Here is a 20176-nt window from a genome sequence, read left to right on the forward strand (position 1 = left end):
TATTTGTTGCATTTGTATTTTGATTTAGCAAAAAGATTTAGCTCTCACTTTCCACAAAAAAATAACAGTCAAAGTTTACAATAATTATTACAAAAAAATATAAAAATAGTTATAGGAATACGACCATCAAGGGAACAACAGATCATCATCGTCATCGGGGGCATTGTCGCTGGCAGCTACTTTAGTTTCATTAAAAAAAGTGATGCCCAGAATGAAGCATTTTTTGTTTGTTTTCTTTCTTCTAAATCGAAAATAAACAACAATTGGAGTTGATTATTTGATTTTGTAGAGTCATCTGTTTGAGGGTTTGAGTGCAGAGTGGAAATCGGTTAGCTTTAAGACCAGTTAAAGCTCGATTTCGAAGCTGAATCAGGCATAGACAATCCTTGATCTTTCATCCATTGATGGTTTAGTCCGTAAACATTTTTCTTTCTTCCTTTTGTTGAGTATTCTTTCGCTTTTTGTTCGGATCTTAAGCTTAGGTTGTGTGGTTGGAACTTTGTACAATGTTTTAAGGTTTAAATATTACTGATAAGTTAGGTGTTTAAACGTTTATTTAATAACTAAGTGTTAGCCCGGTTTAGGTTATGTTTTTGTGTGTTCTGTTTGCTTAGAGCGGCTCTAGGGCAGCGGGTCCGTGCGGACTGCCCTCCAGTTTGCGCCAGACCACGTTGCACATCTCGCGCACCAGCGCCTTCTCGCCATCGTCCATCTGATCGAGTGCACTGCCAGCCAAATTGCCCAGACGGTCGCGTTCCAGTTGCTCTCGCACCTCCAACACTTGAAGGGCCCGCACCACCGCCTCCGGACGACCGGCAATCGGTTCTGGCAGTTGGATGGCCGCTGCTGCTGCTGCAGCCACTGCCGCCTGCTGCTGATGCTGGCTGCTCGTCGTGTTGATCTCCTGCTGATGTGGCGAAGGCGCTGATTTGGCTGGTGCTGTTGCTGTGGCTGTGGCTGGCTGTGGCGTTGGTGTTGCTGCCTGTGGCGTGGGCATGGACTGTTGCTGCTGCTGCAGATGGGCTGTGGGCGTGGTGCGTTCCTCCTCCAGCTGCTGAATGCGTCGCTCCAACGAGCGCACATACTGAAGCGTCTGATCGTTCAGCGTGTGGGCATGACGTAGATCCTGCACATGAGTCACATTATAGCGAGAGTCTTTCGGTGGCTTCATCTTTATGTGGCTGCTCACCTGGGGCAGTTGCCGCTGCTCAGCATAGTTCCGCAAGGCAGTGATGGTCTCATCCGCTTGGGTGCTCGAACTGGAGCCATCGCCATCGTCGCGCAAAGCATTCCTGGTGGCCGCACCGCAGCCGGCGCACAGCGCATTGGCCGCCACATGGGCGCGCTCCTCGTCCAAGTACAGACAGAGCTCCTTCAGCTCCAGATTGTCCGTGATTAGCTCCTGCTGCTTGTCATCCAACTGACGTAGTTTGTTCTGCAAGAAAGATGCCACACATTAGTTCCAAATTCACTTTTCATTCTTGTCTTTCCCACTCACCTGATAGGCAGCCACCTCTTGGCGCATCACACTGGCCGTGTAGCGACCAAAACGTTGCCATTCCCTGGCCAACTTGCGTCCCTTTTGCCGATCATCGTCGAGGAAACAGCACAGATCTCGCAGCTCCTGGTTGTCGTCCAGCAGTCGCTGATTCTGCTCCTTGAGCGTGCGCAGCTCATTGACCAGCGACTGCAGCTGACGATTTTGCTCCACAGTCAGGCGACCGCCAGCCCCATTGGTCGTGGGTATGCCAGTGCCGCTGGACGTGACCGAGGCATTGGGCGATGGATGTTCCTGTTCCGGTTTGCGTACAAATTTCAGCATATCCTGTGCTGCTCCTCCCTTAATGATGGCCGGATGTTGCAGATAGCGTGTTGCCTGTGGATGCTGCTGCTGCTGCTGTTGCTTGAGCGAGTCTGGTATGTAGATGTTGGATAGCTGCGGTATATCCGGCGGATATTTGATGGGCAAATGTGGTTTCAGTATGCCCGTGCCTGGCTGCGGCGGTGGCTGGTATCTAGGCGGTATGGAGTGTGCGGGTGCTCCTGCCTTAAGGTTTGGACTGCGAAGGGACTGTTGTTGCTGTTGCTGCTGCTGCAACTGGTAGAAGCTGCGACGTTGATGCTGCTGTTGTTGCTGCTGTTGATGTGTTGCAAGATTAGGCAATTCTTTAGTGGATTGCTGCTGGATGGGCAAGCGAGAAGTCAATGTCTGATGATGATGTTGCTGCTGTTGCTGTTGCTGTTGCGTGCTGTGTGGCTGATGAATGGTGGCCACAGTCTGCAATTGATGTGATTGTTGCTGTTGGTGTAGCTGCTGCTGTTGCTTCTTTCCCGCTGTCGTTACGCTTTGTTGTTGCGTTGAGTGTGGCACTGACTGTTGTTGCTGCTGTAATGTTGCTGCTGCTGTTGGTGCCAACAAAGAGCGTCTTGGTAGTTGTTGCTGTTGCTGCTGTTGTTGCTTGTTAATTGCCTGCGTCGCTGTTTTGCTTATAATTTTGTCAACGCTATTTGTTTTTATCAAATTATTGTTCAAAGTTGCTGTTCCGTTTGTTGTTGCTGCTGCTGCTGCTGTTGTTGTTGTTGTTGTGGTTAATGTCTTCTGCTGGTTTTGTTGCTGCTGTTGATTGCCGGACATTTTTGAGTCGGTTCCTTGCTTTGCCTTGTCTTAGGTTTGTTTTTTCGTTTCCTTTTTTATCTTTTTTAAGTGGTGTCTACGACCTCTCGGAGCTGCAAATACATTACAAAATGGGCAAGGCATTAGCCAAATAAAAATAAAACTAAAAATTGTTTGGATGGATACAAAAAACTATAAATCAAGGCATTCATTGTACAATGTAATTTATGCGACAGACGAGGGCACGCCGTCATTGTGGCATAATTAAACTTCCATTAGACTGCCGCCAGACGCTGATAGAAAGTGAAATGAGCATTTGTCGCACCACTGAAGCCATGACATGCCACACGCGAAAGGCACGTCCCCTCCCATATCTCCAATACACTGCGCAAAGAAACTCAGACTGCAATGGATTGAGCCTATAGAGTCTATAGAAGTCCCAAGCAAGGGCAATTTACTGCCACCTTTTAAGTAAAATCCCCTTTGGGATGACCAACAACTTATTCACCACTCATGCACTGACAAGCTATTGCTACCCGAAATTTACTTCCCTGTGGTGAACACATCTCCTTGTAAGTAAATTCACCTAAGTCCCGAGTTTCAAACCATAATTTTTCACAGTGCATGTGTTGCTTGTGCTTAAGAAAATGCAACGAAGCGTCGCCAAAACACTCCATTCGACATAGGGAATTGTAATATAAACTGTATTGTCGTATGGTTGGGATCTCCCGGGCACTCTGGGCTCTCCCGGATGGGGGTTGGCGCTGAAGCGTCTAATCACCAGATGGCGTCTCCCATATGTTGACTTTAAACGTAGGCTTCCGCCGTCTGATTTGAAAACTGAAAGCCCACTAAGTACCGCTGCACTCGCAATAGCAGTAAATGGCAGTGACTCGAATCAGTCTTCGAGTCTATCGTCGCATTTGTATCTCGAAAGTGAAATTCAGTTCATGGTTTGATGGATGCGACGAGAGACTACTTGCTCTAGGCGCATGCAAATTGAAATGTTGCGATTCGCACTCGCAGTTTGACATGAGTTTGGCAGTAATTTGGATCATGAGTGTTCCCTTAATGAATAGAGTTGGCTTTATTAAAACCACGAACAATGGACTTTCTTTGACATCAGTTTATTGGTTCAATAAATTTATGAAAACTAAGGGAAATTTGTCAGTAAATGTTTCGCGAGAGTTTAACATGTGTGGAAAACGGGAGGCGTTATTCTTTTAGTACTAAGATAGTATTACCATTCGATTTTCAGTATAAACTTTCCCGAATAACATCTACAAATGTGAGAGCAATCAGCTGTTCTTTCTGCGAGTCATCCCTTCCACCTCTCACATTGCGGCTGAACAATTGCTTATATTTTAAACTAGAACTACTTAGTTCTAGATATGCACAAAAATGATGTGTAATCTATAACAGACAACATCTGGATCACAGAACAGATAGAACGAAGAAGAGGGAGATCCTCAACCCTTTTCCTGAGCTATTTAGGCTGTCAACTTGCCAGCTACATGTCAGCCCGCGAGTGCGTGGCTCTCTGTCCCTTTACAAATGGAGCAACGAGGGTAAGAAAAATGACAACAGGTGTGAAATGTAAGCTGTAAGCCCGCGCGCGAATCGAAAGATGAGCAAGGCTCTACACAAAAGGTAAAACCACTTCCCCCATTGAGATGTTTTGGGGTATGCAAAAATGTACAAGCAGAAAACCCTTTTGGCCAACTGAAAACTGAACACACAAACAAAAGCCAACATAACAAAAGAATGCGGTGAGGGCCTGGCCCCCGGTTGAGGCCTGGCCTGGCCCTTCATTGTTGTTTGCCGGACAAACAGACAGACAGACAGAGAGTGGGATCTGTGGGCATATTCTGCAGAAAGAAAACTTACAAAACACGGCAACAGTTGTAAATCATCGAATTACCTCAAAATAATAGCAATCGTTCGCTGGCCGTTTGGGGGGGCCCTCCGCCCTCCCTCCTGCAAATTGCCCAAACGCAGAACGAAAATGCAAAACGAACCCCACACAAAAGAAACAGCAAAAACCAGGTACGGAATGATGGGGAATGACTGAATGATACCCTACATGCGCTAAAGAACAAGGAGTTTCAAGCACATCAGGGAAGTTTTTAGGTTACAATTAATTGTTCTTACAACTAGTAGCTTAAATGGCAAAAACTTGATTTGCAAAGTGCTATATTTGGTGGGTTAATAAACTGCATTCCTAGCGGTAGTGCACAAACATATGCATACAGCATATACCCTTCATCTAACTCTACAAGTAATGGGTGCAAAAACAATGCAAGCAGGCGGCAGGCTGCAGCAGCAGCAACATCTACTCTTCTCCCACAAGACATGAGAGATACACCGAGAGAGCAGAGCGGAGCAGCGCAGCGCAAAGCAGAAAAGAGCAAGAGAGAATCGAGGAGGGATGGAAGCCAAAATCCATTGAGTCACAGCACAGCAGCAGCAACTCTGTCCCGTTGGCGTAGTTTTTGGCGACTTGCGAAATGAAGAAACCCTCTAAAAAAAACGAAAAGCAACAACAACAACGAGACTTCGTGTGTCAGTTACGCTTAATGAGCACAAATATTGCTCTCATTGTTGTTGCTGTGCTGTGCTGGCTGTGCTGTTGGTGTAGATTTTTTACCTTTGATTGCCATGCCGTGTGTCTGTCCCCCGTCGCCCCACCCCGTGTGTTGCCGAAAGTCGTCCCAGCAGCTCTCAGCTCGATTTCAATGAAGACGAGTCTCGGTCTCCCAGTCGGAAATGCCAATACTTAACCCTCAACTGGCCCCGCTCCACCTCTTCCAGCCTTCTCCTGGGGACTGGCCTCCCTGGCTGCCAATCTCCCTTTTTTTCGGTATTGCCATGAGAAAACGAGGGGGAAACAACAAATGAAAAGCTTCGCGGCCAGCACATTAAAAAGAAGTGAAATTAGGGTTTAAGAACAGCATAAGAACTGAGGAATACCCTATAGAGAGGGAGCAGGATACGAGTTTTTCACTCAAATTACACTTTTTGTATAAAATGAAATTGAAATGAATTGGAAGCTTCCACAATAATGGTTTAAATATCTTTTGAAATAGCTCTCAATTCTGAATTTTCTGAAATATGTCAAATACAGCCCCATGATTATCGCTACCACATTTATCCATCAGTTCACCTTTTCTCACTTAGTCCTAAGTTTCTAATTCTTCCTTTCTAAGTCATTGTCAAATCGTGAGTCACATTTTCCTTATCACAAACCTTTATGAGAATGTTTTCCAACCAAAACAAAATTAAACCGGAACAGCCACTCAAGCAAAAGGAACTTTAAATATAACATTCAGCTCCTTTTCCTTTGACTTAAGTGGTTTTTGTGCTGCTATCCATTGAGTAATGTGTCTGTGAAATATGAGGTTTTATTTCAGATCTGAGCCTACTCCATAATTAACGACTATAAAATGCCTAAAACTAAAAACTCATAATCTACAGCTAATCCAAATTTATGGCCAACTTCATGGCGCAACCAATATAAAGCTCTTTGCAAGGGTATACACCCATAAAGAGCCTTCAATTTGTAGCACATGTACACACACTCCAAGCACTAATTCCGATTCCGACTTAACCTTTTCCCAAGTTCCCCCTTAACCCTTTGAGAGCCAGAGCCCAGAGACCAGAAATTCCCCCTTTTTCCCACTGGAAGCGAGGCCAGCAAATAGCAAATCATCACCTGGTCCAAAGGGAGAGAAGGAGCTGGAGGGAATCGAAATACAATAAATAAATAAAAAATTTATTTCAATATGCGCGTGTAAGAGCGTGTTTGGCCTTGGGCGATGGAATGTAGGAGAGGACGCACTTAATGTTGAATTTTTTCTGCGTAAAATACCCTTACAGAGGGTATGAATGATGGTGAACAGATGTTTCCAGAATCTCTTTAAATCAGTCTTTACAAAGAGCTTATATTATACAGCTGTGGCAGATTTGATCAGACTTCTATTGATCAAAGATTGTTCAATCTGAAAGGGTACTTGCGCTATCTTATAAAACCTTTCTTTTCTTACACTTATTTTCTGTTGTTAACTTTACTTTTACCTACTTATGCGTGAGGTATGCCCCTCCCATGTCTATGAGTTCTAACCCTCTCTTCTTCACTAATAAATTTTTGATCTTGCTAATGGTCGAACATTGTTGATGCAAAGAAGAACCCGAGTGATCATAGGCGTTGGCCTCAGCTTTGCTGCTTTGCCAATAACAAATTGCCGTAATTAGTGCCATTTTAATATGAGGTTTCAGCTCACAAAACATCAACCCAACCACAAGAATAAGTATGTAAATCCGAAGCTAGACAGATACCCCCTCTGGGGCATAGACGGCTTCTTCTGCTCTTCTCTTTGGGGGAAGGTGTTGGAGTGCAAAATTATGAAAATTTTTCCCATGCACAGTGGGTGGTGCTTTGGGAATTATTCCATTTCAGATCTTAACTTGACAATGGACAATAAAACAAGAGTGGCATACAAAAAGTATAATAAGTGTTTAATGGGTCCAGCTATGAATTTATTTGCTATAGATGGTAGTCGCCAGATAGGCCTCTACCTCAAGGGAATATCATTTTTGAAAGGGGATCGCCATCACAAAAGTGGTGGAAAACATTGTTTGTTATTATGTTTTGTGGAGAGGAAGCGAGTTCTTGCTGAACAATTGTTTCAAATGATATTTATATTTGAAGAGCTAGTTTCCTTTGGATGTAATTGAGCCGAAAGAATATAGAAACTATTTTAGCTTAAAATTGTCTATTATTAACACAATCTACAGCATATAATGTTTTCTAGGGCTTTCTAAGACTGTCGAAGTATTAATAAGTGTCCATTTATGTCCGTTGTTCTTATATTCTGTTTTTTATACTCAATTCAGGGAGGCCATAAAATGCTTTTAAGACCGAACTCAGTCCTTGGGTGTTGATGATTATGAGTGAGAGGCAAATACTTAACTGCAAACGAATTACATTGTAAGACAATTCGGTACACTTGCGTGTACAATTCAAAACATAATCAATAATAATAATGTGCATACTCAAAAGTACATTCAGTTTCATCATTTCTTTTTTAACAAATAAACGCAGCTTAAACTTAATGATTAGGCAACTTTGCTTTGAACTTGATTGATTTTCGACATACAACAACAAATTGCCTTGATCACTTTTACATAATCTTTAATAATTTATTATACATTTTTTTCCCCGCTGTCCATGCATAATTATTTCTGCAAATTGGCAGCAATTTTTTTTGCTGTGTTTTTTCTGTATATTATTTTAGGAGTCGGCATATTTGTTTGGCTCTACGAGCTCTCGGCATGGGTACATATTTTTTTAAAGCAATGGCCCAGCAGACCATGAAACAAGTGTTTAATTAAGGAAATGAGCGTGGATTGAGGTAAACAGGCGCACGCATATGAAGGGGAAGGGGGCATGTGCAAACAGTAAATTAATAAACCCAAAAAAATATATGTATACGAAAAAGCAAAACAAAAATTGGTTAATAAATACAAGGCATGGATGGAGATGGAGATGGATGGAATGGAATGGAATGGTTGAAAAATGCTCAAAGTCACTCAAGGTTAAGAAATCTCTTTAGCAGGCACGCACGCACACGATGGAGATCAGATCCCAGGCAATGACAGCTTTTTCGGAGGTGATGACAGACGGACAGAGGGCCCCCAGACTCCGATTTCGAATGCGAGTGCGAGTCCGAGTGCGAGTCCGAGTCGAACTGCGCGAATCAGGGGGAGCCAGAAAGACCCGGTACACGTAGGAAAACCGCAAAGTCATGTGGGTTAAGTACACTTACTTAACAACAATCCATTCGTGGCAGCAAACTGACCGCGCGCCCAGACAATGAAATGTGTAATGAAAAGGCAAAAGCTTCGGCGACGATATAACTGGGCAACGGACGACTGGAGGAGATTGAAGTGGCAGAGAGGATTGACCAGGGCTGCAGGAGTGGAACTGGAATCGAAGTGATCAAATGGCACATGAAGCTTCAAATTCAGAGTGGAGAAAAGAGATTGTGGCAACGGAGAGGCAGGCATTAGCCCACGTCATGCACACAACATGCATGTTGATTTTGTATGTGCTATTCTCATTTATTCACCTTCGTTGAGAGCAATTGGGAGCAATCTTAGCTGGGGAACCTCCTGCAGCTATTTCCGTTTCAACTACTTTGCACAAAACTTAATTAGAGCTCGCCAAATATTGCCTCCAGCCATCCCTGAGCCAGCCACCCACCACTAACGCTGCACAGACAGCCACAGCGACGCTCGAATGAGACAAGAAAACCCCCACAGCAACACACACACACACAGAGAGCAACACAGCCAACACACCCACACAGCGGACAGAAAGAAATAAATGAGAATGAGTGGAAAACGGAACAAGCAAATCACAGACTTCTCTGCCGCCAATCACCCGATCCAAAAAGCACCGTTCCACGGTCCATTGCATTTGCATTGCACGCACCAAAAAACGCGTGGTATAAGGTATATCCAATCCGTACACCCCACCATCACGGCATATATCGTTTTTCAAATGCTCCACAAAAGCAAACCCCAAGGAAAACGAAATAAATATCAAACGCCTTCATTGCTTGTATCGAATGACAAACGACAAACGTCGACTCTGTCGCAGTCGACGTTAAGTCAGACAGATGACTCTGCGACTGCGCGGCAGCGGCGGAAGAGAGGCGCAGAAATTTTCATGAATGAACCCACCTAAACTGAAAGAGCGAAGACAAAAGGATGCACACGACCATTGAGAGCGCGGGACAAAAGGCAGAGAGCAAAACAGGGCTGCTAGCGACTATGGGGATACCCACTAAATTTAAGAAATAAAAGCAAGAAATTGAGGAATGATATTTTGTGATTTCTGTAGTAATATTTGTACGATCTGTGATTATTTTGATTTAGAACTTTATCGAAAACGTTTCCTCTTACAAAAACAACATCCCATTTCTGCATCCCCCAATTACAGGGTATGTTCAAACACCTCCACCAGACAAAAAAACTCACACGATTCCCGCGCTGTATTCTTTGGGCAAGTTCCATTTATCAGTGTCCGCTCATCTTTGAGCCAGATTTGTAACCATCAAAAGACGATTAAATTGCACGTGACACTCCGCTGACTCTACGCGAAGATTTGTATCAATCTCCTCTACCAGAGGAGTTCCCGGAAAAGCTGAGTGGGCAATTTTTGGCCCATGGTTCTGTAAATTGATATGCTTGAAATGCACACTCCACGATTCTTAAACGAAATCAAATATTATTCAACTATAAATTTCAAAGACACGGAAACTCAGGCAGACAGACATCTGTGGGGGCCACCCACAACTTTTGTGGTACGAGCTCCCTTTTTTGTTTTTATGGTAAACCATAAACGTGGCAAGACGTCATTAAAAGCCATGTGTAGCACAGTAGGCAACACACGAAAACTTAATAACAATGCAAAAAAAAAACGGAAAAAAAAACCAAAAAACATAAGGCATAGCAGAGACCGAAAAAAACACCAAAGTCGAAGCTTGAAGCTCGAAGCTCGAAGAATAGGAAAAATTATAACCGAGCGAAGGTTAAACGATAAGTCAAGCTTCTGCGGTGAGAATGTGCCAAGGGGGTGGGGTGTGGCAGGCCTGGCTGTTTTGGAGGGTCGGGGATTACTGATTGCAAATGCAGCGAGATTTTCCCCTAATGAAAACCACTTAACTGGAGCACAAGCTGTGGGAATAATACGCCGGATCCAAGCCGGGTTGGCTTTGCCACAATGGATCAAAGAGCAAGGTTACGGTGGGAGAGAAAGATAATAGAGGAAAGTTTAAGATTTTAAAGATGGTTTATGTATGGGATTAAGTGTGCATGCATAAATAATGCAAGATATGAAAGTACAGCCTTGAAATGTAGATCCTGAACTCTGGAAAAAGTGGTCCATGAATCTTTAGTAGCTTAAAAAAACCAGAAAATAAATTTCATGTAATAAGAAAATTATAAAGAGAAAATGTAGATCATGAACTGTGGAAAAAGCTTATCAAATAACGAGTAGTTCAAATAAAAAGTACGCCATGTAACGAGTAAATAATACAAATAACGAGATGGAAGGAAAGAAGATATAATATTTTCCTAAAGATCTCCATCCATCCATAAATATCCCCTTCTTTTATTTTCAACGCTCTTATTATAAAGCTCGTCCCCAAATTTCTCCATCAACCAGTTCTCTAAGCAACATCAAAATAATGCTAATGCCAATGCTACCTCCCCAGAGGGGGGTCTATGGGCTTATAAACTGCTTAATTATGTGCTGAACCTGAACCTGTGCGCCTCTGGCACATGACAAGAATAAAACGAAATTAATATGTAGATTAAATTATTGCTATATCCAATCCATAACAGCTTCTACATCGACATAAGTGGGTTCTCCCTTATCCAAAGCCTGAATAACTCTTAGTGACACTCCCCAGACGGAGACTAATCGAAACCGAAGCCTAAAACCCTACCTACCTTCCGCCAAACCCTCAAACAGTTCGAATACAATTTCCATTTCTCAACTTTATGGTTTTATGGTTTATGGGTATCATTTGCGTCAAGTTTGCAGCGCATATTTGATTTTTACGACGACAGTTCAGCTCCGAAGACGGCAGACGGGAGAGGGGAGAGGACCGCCCGTCGATAGACATAAACTTATCCATTTCATGCAGCCAAACTCTCAACTTTTGTGCAAATTATTTATGCATGTAAATTAACAGAAACGAACAAAAAAAATAAATACAAACCAAACCTAACGATTGAAACGCTGAGCAAATGGGCTTGTTTTTCTGTAACTTTCGAATTTATCACCGAATGAGAATCTGTTGGGCAAAGAATCCACCATTAACACGCCCTCAAAAGGGGTTACAACATCCAACAAGAAACAAGCAACAAATTGTATAAATATGCAAATTTCTGAGAGCTTACAGACGTTTGTACATTTATCTTGAGGCCGGCATCAAACATGTTAACAAAACTCTTGCCAAAAGCAGCAAAAAAGCAACTCCCAAGCAAAGAAGAAACCTCCAAAGAAGAAACCTTCCTCTATCCATCGCTGTTTGGCCCCGTAACCCAGTAAAGTTCATATGTTCAAATATTTAATTATCATCTGGCTCTTGGGGCGTTCTGTTCTCAAAACATTTCTTCCGTCAAAATATCTAAAAGAAAATAAACATTTCTCATCTTTCGTTTGCTGTAAAATTGTTGTTTCATCGTGCCCACATAGCTCACCATCATATAGTGGTTCCTAACTCTACAAAAACACACACAAATAATGAAGTGGAATAAATTCATTTATGCTAATGTTTGGTTTCTACCTTTTGTTTGGTCAAAGATTTCATTTCATTAATTTTTTGTGGGCTGCTGCTGAAATTCTTTTCCTATAGCTCCGACAGCTACTTTCGATTATTGTTTTTGTTGTTGGTCCCTTCCATTCCATTCCATTCCATTCCATTCTTTGTATAACTTTATTAGAAAACCCCTTCACACTCTTTAAACGTGAATTTTGGATTCAAATTTTATGCGTGGGTGGCAGCTGGAGAGCGCGTGCTGTATATGGTGTGATTTGGTTTGGGATTACATATTTACACAACTGTGGGTGGATATTGTCTTAGTGGAGCTGAAATTTGTAGTGCCTGAAAGTCTTATGCCTTATAATTTGAAAGCTTGAAAAAGATTTATGTCTGTGTGGTTAACTCGTTTGGAAATTGATTGGAATTAGTGACTTCCGTGTGACTTTAAATTTCATATTTTTCTATAGATGAATCTGTTATTTTTATTATCTATCAATCTTTACCTTAAAACCAACTCTTCCTAGAACCCATAAAAAGTGTCTAAAATTACTTCAAATGATCCCAAATTAACCCAAATACTTTTACTTACCAGTAAAATCCAGACAAATTACACACGGAATTGATTTATGTTTATCATTCCATATCTGGGGCCCATAAATCCATAAAACTAGATCGAAATATCAATCTCTTGCCCCATACGGGGTAAGATTTTGGAACCCAAATCACATAATTTATTGTGTCCTCAACTTTCTTTCAAGCCTACCCTCACGTGCACACAAACTGCGTCGCAGCGTACGTGTAATAGAAGCAAAGGAAAGACCAGAGCAAAAGAGACGCACTAAAAACGACCGAAAACAAAGCATTATGTAAGCATTAGCACGCTTTAACCTCTCCCACTCCTACACACGTACGCGGGGAAGAGTGGGGGAAGGGCAGGAGAACAAAGCGTGAACGAGCCATAAAGACCTCCCAATAGAGACGAGAGACGGAGAGAGGGAGAAACAGATGACGGAAGAGATGGCGTCGCGCAAGCGTAATAAATATCTAACCCAGCCCCTCCCTTGCTTTTCGTACAATCCCCCCCACCACGCCTATATCCAATTAAATTTCTATTAATTTTTTACCAATAATAATACCCGAGCAATGCCATAAATAGCGGAAACCATTAAAATGACTTTGCAGCCCAGAAGGAAGAGAAATAAATGAAGAAAATTCTATTTCCTTTCTTGGGCACAAAAGCGGCTTACTGTGCAGAGCGCGGGGAGAGTGGGGTGCGCGGTATTTTCTTTTGTGTGAGCGCGCAACAAACTTCCGGATTGAACGATTTATTGAAAGGTATGATCAAAGCAGAAAGGGGAGGGGAAGCATAAGGGAAGTGTTATACAGCTAACAGCGTGAGAGAGGGAGAGAGAGATAGCGAAAGAGAGCTGCTGAGACGTAAAGAAATTGCGTTGCAGTTTCCTTCCATACAAATTTATGAACTAATTAAAAGACAGTTCGGATAGCAGTAAAGCAGCAAACGAGACGCGACTATGGTAGCGGGGCGGGGGTATACGGCGTGGCATGGGGTGAAGTTGGTGACTTGGTAACCCAATACCTTACACATACACCCATACATATTATTATTATATTTTTTTTGGTCACTGAGGCATGTCGTTGCTTGTCTTGCCAAACAGATGGGGTTGAGAGGAGTTGGAGCTGGAGCTGGAGCTGGAAGTCTCTTGTGGGATGCTGTGTTGCTGCTGTTGCTCTTGTTTATAAATCAAGTCACATTAAGTGTAATAATAAACCCAGATCGAAGGGAACACTTTCGAAGCCGGTTCTCCCAGCCTGTTATACCCTAACAGTGCAAACGAAAAAGTAACCTAAACCTTTGACAAGAATCTTTTGCAGTTTTGTCTTGTGCAATTCACAGCAAAAATTTCACAGTTATTAAAACAGTTTAAAGCAAGCGACTGCGCTCTTAAAAGGGTACTTAAAGCTTCGACTAACACAATTCTTTAACCTAAATAAGTCATAAAGTGTGTAGCGAAGAAAAAAGGGAAAAAATTAATAAAAATCTGTCGAAATGTTGGCACTAAGCGCGTTCTCTGCTTGGCTAATTATGGAGAGCATGTTAAAAGAGAGAGGAGCATAGAGAGAGTTGGTGAAATGTCAAAACGTACGCTTCATTGCTCTCTTCGTAGCTCGCTCTCTCTCTCTGTCACTCGCTCGCCTTGCTAAGATAACGACAACAAAATGCTGATGGCACAAATTATAGTCAAGAAAGAGGGTTGGGGGGAAAACGACCGAGCCAGAAGACGAGGCTCTAAAGCTGAAGACCGGCGGCAGGCAGTAGAAAGCTAGATCCGTAGCGACAGAGCCCCCAAGACGGTTGAAGCCGGCTGCCAGCAACAAACAGCCTGCCACTGCCAACTGCCACCGCCTGCCGCCTTGTCTCGAGAGCCCCACAATTTCCGCCATTTATGACAGTCACAAATCGAGTTATACTCACATACATATACCCCACCATACCCCACTGCTTCACCATAGAGTGAGCTCCACACAGCCTCTCCCCAAGACCGCGCGCGCGCTCGTACTTTCTAATTTTCTAAGCGTACTTTTTCTCTCTTGTTGGTCCCCTGGCCTGGCCTGGCTGCCGTTTTTGATGGTTTTAATACCCTAACAACCAAGCGAAAGACAGACCCAAGCATGGGTGTGCTTCACCAAGTCAAAGTGCTCTTTTGAGTAGGATTCAAGGAGTGTTTTACCGGAGCACCGAACGAAGAACCAAAGTAAGAACTTTAGAAAGTTCAGAGAAGTTATGTAAGAAGATCATAGTACACATTCAAAAAAGTTGAATTTTTTGGTCTATGGGACCTTTAGCCTAGAGCCGAATAATATTTTCGATATCGAAACAGAGCTTTAAAAAAATTGAAACAATTTCGAACTGTTTTTATGGCTGAACCATAATATGGTAAGTTTTAAATGCTATAATTTAGAGGACATTAATGGGAATAAGTAACCGTTTCGAAATTCTTTCTATAATTTACTCAACATTCAATCCTTGACTTTGTTAGAGCATCTCCGTATCGGTATCTCCTACACCATTTCTTTACCTTGATGACTATTGTATTTCTTTTCTTGTCATTACTTTTGTGTTGTACAAACAAGTTTTTGAGTGTTTCAATGTTGTCTTCAGCGCATGGCCAAAGTGTTAATGTTCATTTGCGCATGCGATATTCCAAATTGCATGCAATAGAAATTTGTTGTCGAGGTCACATCACAACGCTTTTCCAGCCAAGCATCAAAAAACCGTCACAACAGTCTCCATGCCCCATCTCCCCTCTACAACCGCAACATTCACAATGGCAGAACGGCAGCAAAGCAGCGAAATCTTTGGAGTTGAAGGAGGAGTTGGTTCTGTTTTTTTTTTTGGTAGCTAAGTGATGGGAGGTCAAATCAGTTACAGTTACGTGAGTGAGACTCTTTGGGCCGCAAGGAGAACGGTTGGCAGCCCGTTACGGGAGGCAGCCAGACCAAATGGAATATTTTTGGTTATGGACTTTTGGCTAAGCTAATGAACCTGATGTGGAGCATACTGTTGTGGAGGAGGAGGCTCTGCTCTGCTCTTTGGATAAACTTGTTCCAGACTAAAAGTTTAACGAAAAATGCACGAGCTAATTCATATATTTATGAGCTAATGGAGCATGCGCAATCGTTTTGATCTCTAATTTGAGGTTGAACTATCAAATTAGGGAGTTTACCTATACGTAATAGAGGGTGGAATTTACATTCCAGGCATATTTTTAAGAATTATGTTTGATTAGCCGAGGCTCCTGGAAATTTCTTTAACTCAAATCGAAGCTTGGGAAACTCTTTGATTAACAGATCTAAAATTACATCCACTGCGTAACAGTCATCCTCTAAGCGTTTTTAATCAAATTTCAGATCTTTATTGTAACATTTCTCCCAATCATAAAGCTTGTGCACATTTGATGACAACGATAACTGAATGAGTTATCGTTTGAGGCGGTCCCGTTTGCGATTACTGCCATGAATTGAACGAGCGAATGCATCCAAGAAATACTCGTTCCGTTCCATCTCAATCTACAGTTATTTCAAATCAATTTTCCAGGCTTGGAATACTTGGAATATTTTTTGATTTCAGTAATTTAGTGCAGCTCCCATTTGGAGTCGACTCCCGCTGCTTTTTTTTTTGCCCCTCTGTGTCTCATCTCTCTGCCACTGCCTCTTCCTCCTGCCTCTTCTAGTGGCTGCCGCATGCTCATGGCCGTTTGTCATTTCCAGAGGCGCGCCAATTGCCAGAGAGTGGCCTGCAAAGCATTTCTGTGCTCTCTGTGTGAGAAAATGTGGCCAAACGGTTAATAACAGGCGGCAGTCAGTGGGGTGTGGTGTGGTAGAGGGGGAGCCAAGGTGCGGCAACCGCAACATACGGCAGCAACGTGGCCCCCTGAAGGAAAAAGCGTGCGCAACTATGTAAGTATGTGACTATGTGAGCCGCTCCGACAGGAAACTTAAACTAGTTCTAGCAGCTAACAGCTAGTATCGCTGCTCTCTGTGTTCTCTGCCTTCTAGCCATCCGAAGCCATAAACTGGGACACTTGTTGCAGCAACCTGGACACTGCACTCGAGAGAGATTGGCTGGCAATCAAAACCTGGAGGCCAAAGAGATGACAAACAGAGACAACAACAACAGCAAAAAAAGCAAGGCAACGGAATCTTCCCACGCAGCTGTGACCGCCCTCCAGCTGGGAGCGGCAGCGGGCGGCCCCCAAAAAAAATATAAAGAAAAAGAGAAGCCAACCTAAATCGTCTTAATGGACCATGAAGAGCCCCAAGGAGCAGTTCCGAGATGCAGATGGCAGCAAACAGCAGGCGCATAAAGACAAAAACGCCGCCCAATTAAAGCAAAGAATGCGAGAATATTAGATGCACTTGCCGGACTAGCATAAAAGTGGTTTAAACTGGCTGATAGTTGATATTTAGTTGGGGATTGTGAGGCTTCAGAAGTCTCTTATCAGACCTCTGACTAAAGTTGTACCTTTATAATGGCAGATGTTTTATTTATTCATATATTTCTGCATTGACAACTTCTTAATAAAAGTGTAATACCCTCTGCACAGTGTATACAGTCAGAGACAGCCAGCCAGAGAGAGAGAGAGAGAGAGCGAGAAAGAGAGACGCAGCGCGGAGCCAAAAAGCCGTCGGCGATGTTTGCGTGGATAAGCCTAAAAGAAAGTTTTCTTCTTTCATTGACAAAAAAGTTTTTTACTTTGTTGTCTTTTATTTTCCGCCGCGTGCAACGAACCTGGTCTGAGATGTGGCCCCCCGTTAACCCATTGGAGACGTAACGTACGGAAATTTGGCATATACATATATTTTTTCGAATTTTTCTGTTAGATACGGATATCTATTGCATGTGAAATGTTTTCTAGAATTTTCCAAATGTTGTACAGCTGCCTCTCCACTTTATGTTAATAAGTTAAGCAGGCGGAAAATCTATTAACCCATTTGAAATGCTCTAAGATAGAAAATAGACTCTACTTTTAAAATGTTTTTTATTTCCAATTCTCCTGATAAGTACACCCCACTTTATTTCTCTTTAATTTCTCCAATCTACGTTAATGGGTTAAGGCTGCTGCGGCTGCCTCTAACTATGTATGCTGGGCCCCTGCCCCTAGCTGCTGCTGTTGGTTGTTTGCTGCGCTGACGCTTTGGCATTAGTTACAGTTTTCCGATACACGAAATTGACTTTACATATTTCAGGCAGCACAGCAGGGCAACGGTGCGGAGGGGGGCAGCAACAACCTGTTACATCGGCGCTGTTGCCCACCCCGCATGCCAGCACAGTCACCAGCATGCAGCCTCTTTCACTCCACACATATAAACACACACACACACATGTTGGTATTGATTTGCTGCACATTTCGAAATGCAGACAAGGTGTGTTTCTCGATCAGGTGCGTTGGTAATCCTTCTCCGAAAAGTTGCCTAATTTCTGCAATAATTTCTCTGCCAATATATAACTCATATCCATAACTGTAATTGTTGCAAATTATGTTGTTGTTGCGCTGGTGCTTCCCTGGGAATGCCTCACCTTCTTATTAACACACCTTGAAATTCTGCGCGCCTGCGCCACCGTCGCTGCTTTTACCTGTTGCTGTTGCTGCATCGTCGGCAGAGGCTGCTGGTTTTGTTTGATCTTGTGTCTTATTGTTGCACGTTGTCGTGTATCTTTCTGCTTGTTATTTGTTGGTTTTTCTCCCCATGTTTCTCCCTGATCCTCGGCCTCTTCCTCCCTCTCTTCCTCCTACTATTATCCCACTCCCGTTGTCTGTCTCTCTCTCTCTATCTTTATCTCAGCCTCCTGTCTCAGTTTCTCTTGTTCAATTTATTGGCGCATATAAATATAAATGCCTCAAAATTGATGTTATTGTCGTTCATTCTCCACTCCGATCCTGATACCACTCTTCAGATCTCTCTCTCTCTCTCTGTCTTTCCACATCTTCTTTAACCTTCCCCCTCCCTTTGTTTTTGTCCTGGTTGTTGTTTTTCTTTTTTTGAAAATTGATTTTTCTTTACTTGCATTTTTTTATTGTCAGTGTCCAGAGATAAGTGGTGGAAAGGAAGGGAAAATGGGCTTGGAAATGAGAAGAAAAAATGAGACAAAAGAAGTAATAAATATAATGGAAAGTGTGGGCGTAGCGCTGACAAAGTGGGCGTCACTGGTACCTCGAAAGAGAATAGAGCAATTTTCGGGATCAGACAGGGCGAGGGCATGGCGGGAATGGGTTAATTTCGAGTGGGCAGGGCCTCTGGGGGTTACGTGGGCTGTTGCTAGTACTTCCTCCAGTGGGATGCTTGGAAAATGGTAGCGTAACTAAATAAAACTAACCTTATGCACATGGCCATCGATGCATCGATGTGGTATTCCAATGTTGGTTCACTCTTTCTCTCTCTCGTTCTCGCTTCCCCTTTCAGCTTCTGCGCGCAAACAAAAACAAATCACAAATATTTGCGCATGTGCCGACGACTGCCGCATTCCAGGGATACACAACACTCACACACAGACACGGACACTGAGTGAGACGCGATGCGAAGCGATGCGACCGTTTTTGCGGCTAATTGTTTAAACAACACACAAATTATTTTTCACACTATTTTTATTTGTTTGTTTTATGGCTGCACACACACACACACACACATATACTCTTGCACGCTCTCACACACGCATTCAATTTTCGCGCACTCTTTGCATTTTTTCTTGTATGTATCTTTTATTGGCTGGCATTTTCCTGCCTTCCCGAATGCCCTTTTAGAGCCAAAAAGACGCGTTCGGTTCGCGTTGTTGCCTTTTGCGTTTTTGATTATTTTGTTTCTTTTTGCAAACTATAGAGGCGCGATATTCACAGCCTTAGCAGGCCAATACAGCCGGTGTCCGTCTCATTTGATGCGAATGCCACCCACCTTGATGACCGAAACGAATTAAAACATTAACAAATTGTGCAAAAAACAAGAAGCGCAGGCGCACCAACTACTCGCACCGAATCGAATTTGATAATTTTATGTAGCAGCTACTTTTGTTGAATAAACCAATTACTTTTGTGCTGAATTTAGGAAACAATTCGACATATCCGTGAGGTTGCTCATATCAATTACTATGATTTGTATTTGTATTTCACTTAGCCGCTGCCTCAAAAAGCCGGACTTAACACAAACACACGTAGTTTAACAAACATTTTAGTTACTCAATTATTTGCTTCATTTTTCGCGGCGTCCCGATCCAATAATTTTGTAGTTGTCCTTAGCTTGTTGGCCCTTTTGTTGTTAACACGAAACACAATTACATTTGAGCAAATGGGAGACGCGGATTTTGCCACCGAACGAACGAAAATTGAGAGATTGAGTGAATGATGGAATGAAGAAATTGAATAAATGAATGATAAACAAAACAACAAAAAGCGCTAATTGTGAATGGGCAATTTTGTCTATTGTGAATGGGAGTTTGTCAATTTCCCAAAACGGGAAGGGAAATGCTCTCCTGTTCGGTCAGTCGGGGAATTTCTGAGACACGAGAGATGTGATCGCTGACTTATCGATATAATATACCCGACGATATGTGATTTGAAAATCATATTTTGCTATTCGTTTTAAAACCACTAGCTAACAAAGCCTCTCAGCTCTGAAGTTTTAATTTTATCCGATTGATTGATCAATTTTCCAC

At 42.8% G+C, this 20176-nt stretch overlaps 1 protein-coding gene across 2 annotated transcripts; it reads right to left on the bottom strand.

The window, feature by feature from the left end:
* Positions 1 to 589: 589 nt before the first annotated feature.
* Positions 590 to 19873, bottom strand: LOC117582059 (coiled-coil domain-containing protein 85C). Of its 2 annotated transcripts, XM_034269611.1 has the most exons (5): positions 18107 to 18139; positions 2122 to 2137; positions 1499 to 2082; positions 1190 to 1435; positions 590 to 1126 (listed from the first exon to the last, which is right to left on the bottom strand). In XM_034269611.1, exons 1-5 carry the CDS (start codon positions 18122 to 18124, stop codon positions 611 to 613), a joined length of 1380 nt encoding a protein of 459 aa, XP_034125502.1. In that variant the 5' UTR covers positions 18125 to 18139; the 3' UTR covers positions 590 to 610. The 2 variants fall into 2 exon arrangements, with proteins under 2 accessions (XP_034125502.1, XP_034125501.1); XM_034269610.1 differs by lacking the exon at positions 18107 to 18139 and adding an exon at positions 18848 to 19873 and having other exon boundaries at positions 1499 to 2727.
* Between the last annotated feature and the right edge of the window lie 303 nt (positions 19874 to 20176).

Source organism: Drosophila guanche, unplaced genomic scaffold (assembly GCF_900245975.1).
Source record: "Drosophila guanche unplaced genomic scaffold, DGUA_6, whole genome shotgun sequence".
In the NCBI taxonomy this organism is placed as follows: domain Eukaryota; kingdom Metazoa; phylum Arthropoda; class Insecta; order Diptera; family Drosophilidae; genus Drosophila; species Drosophila guanche.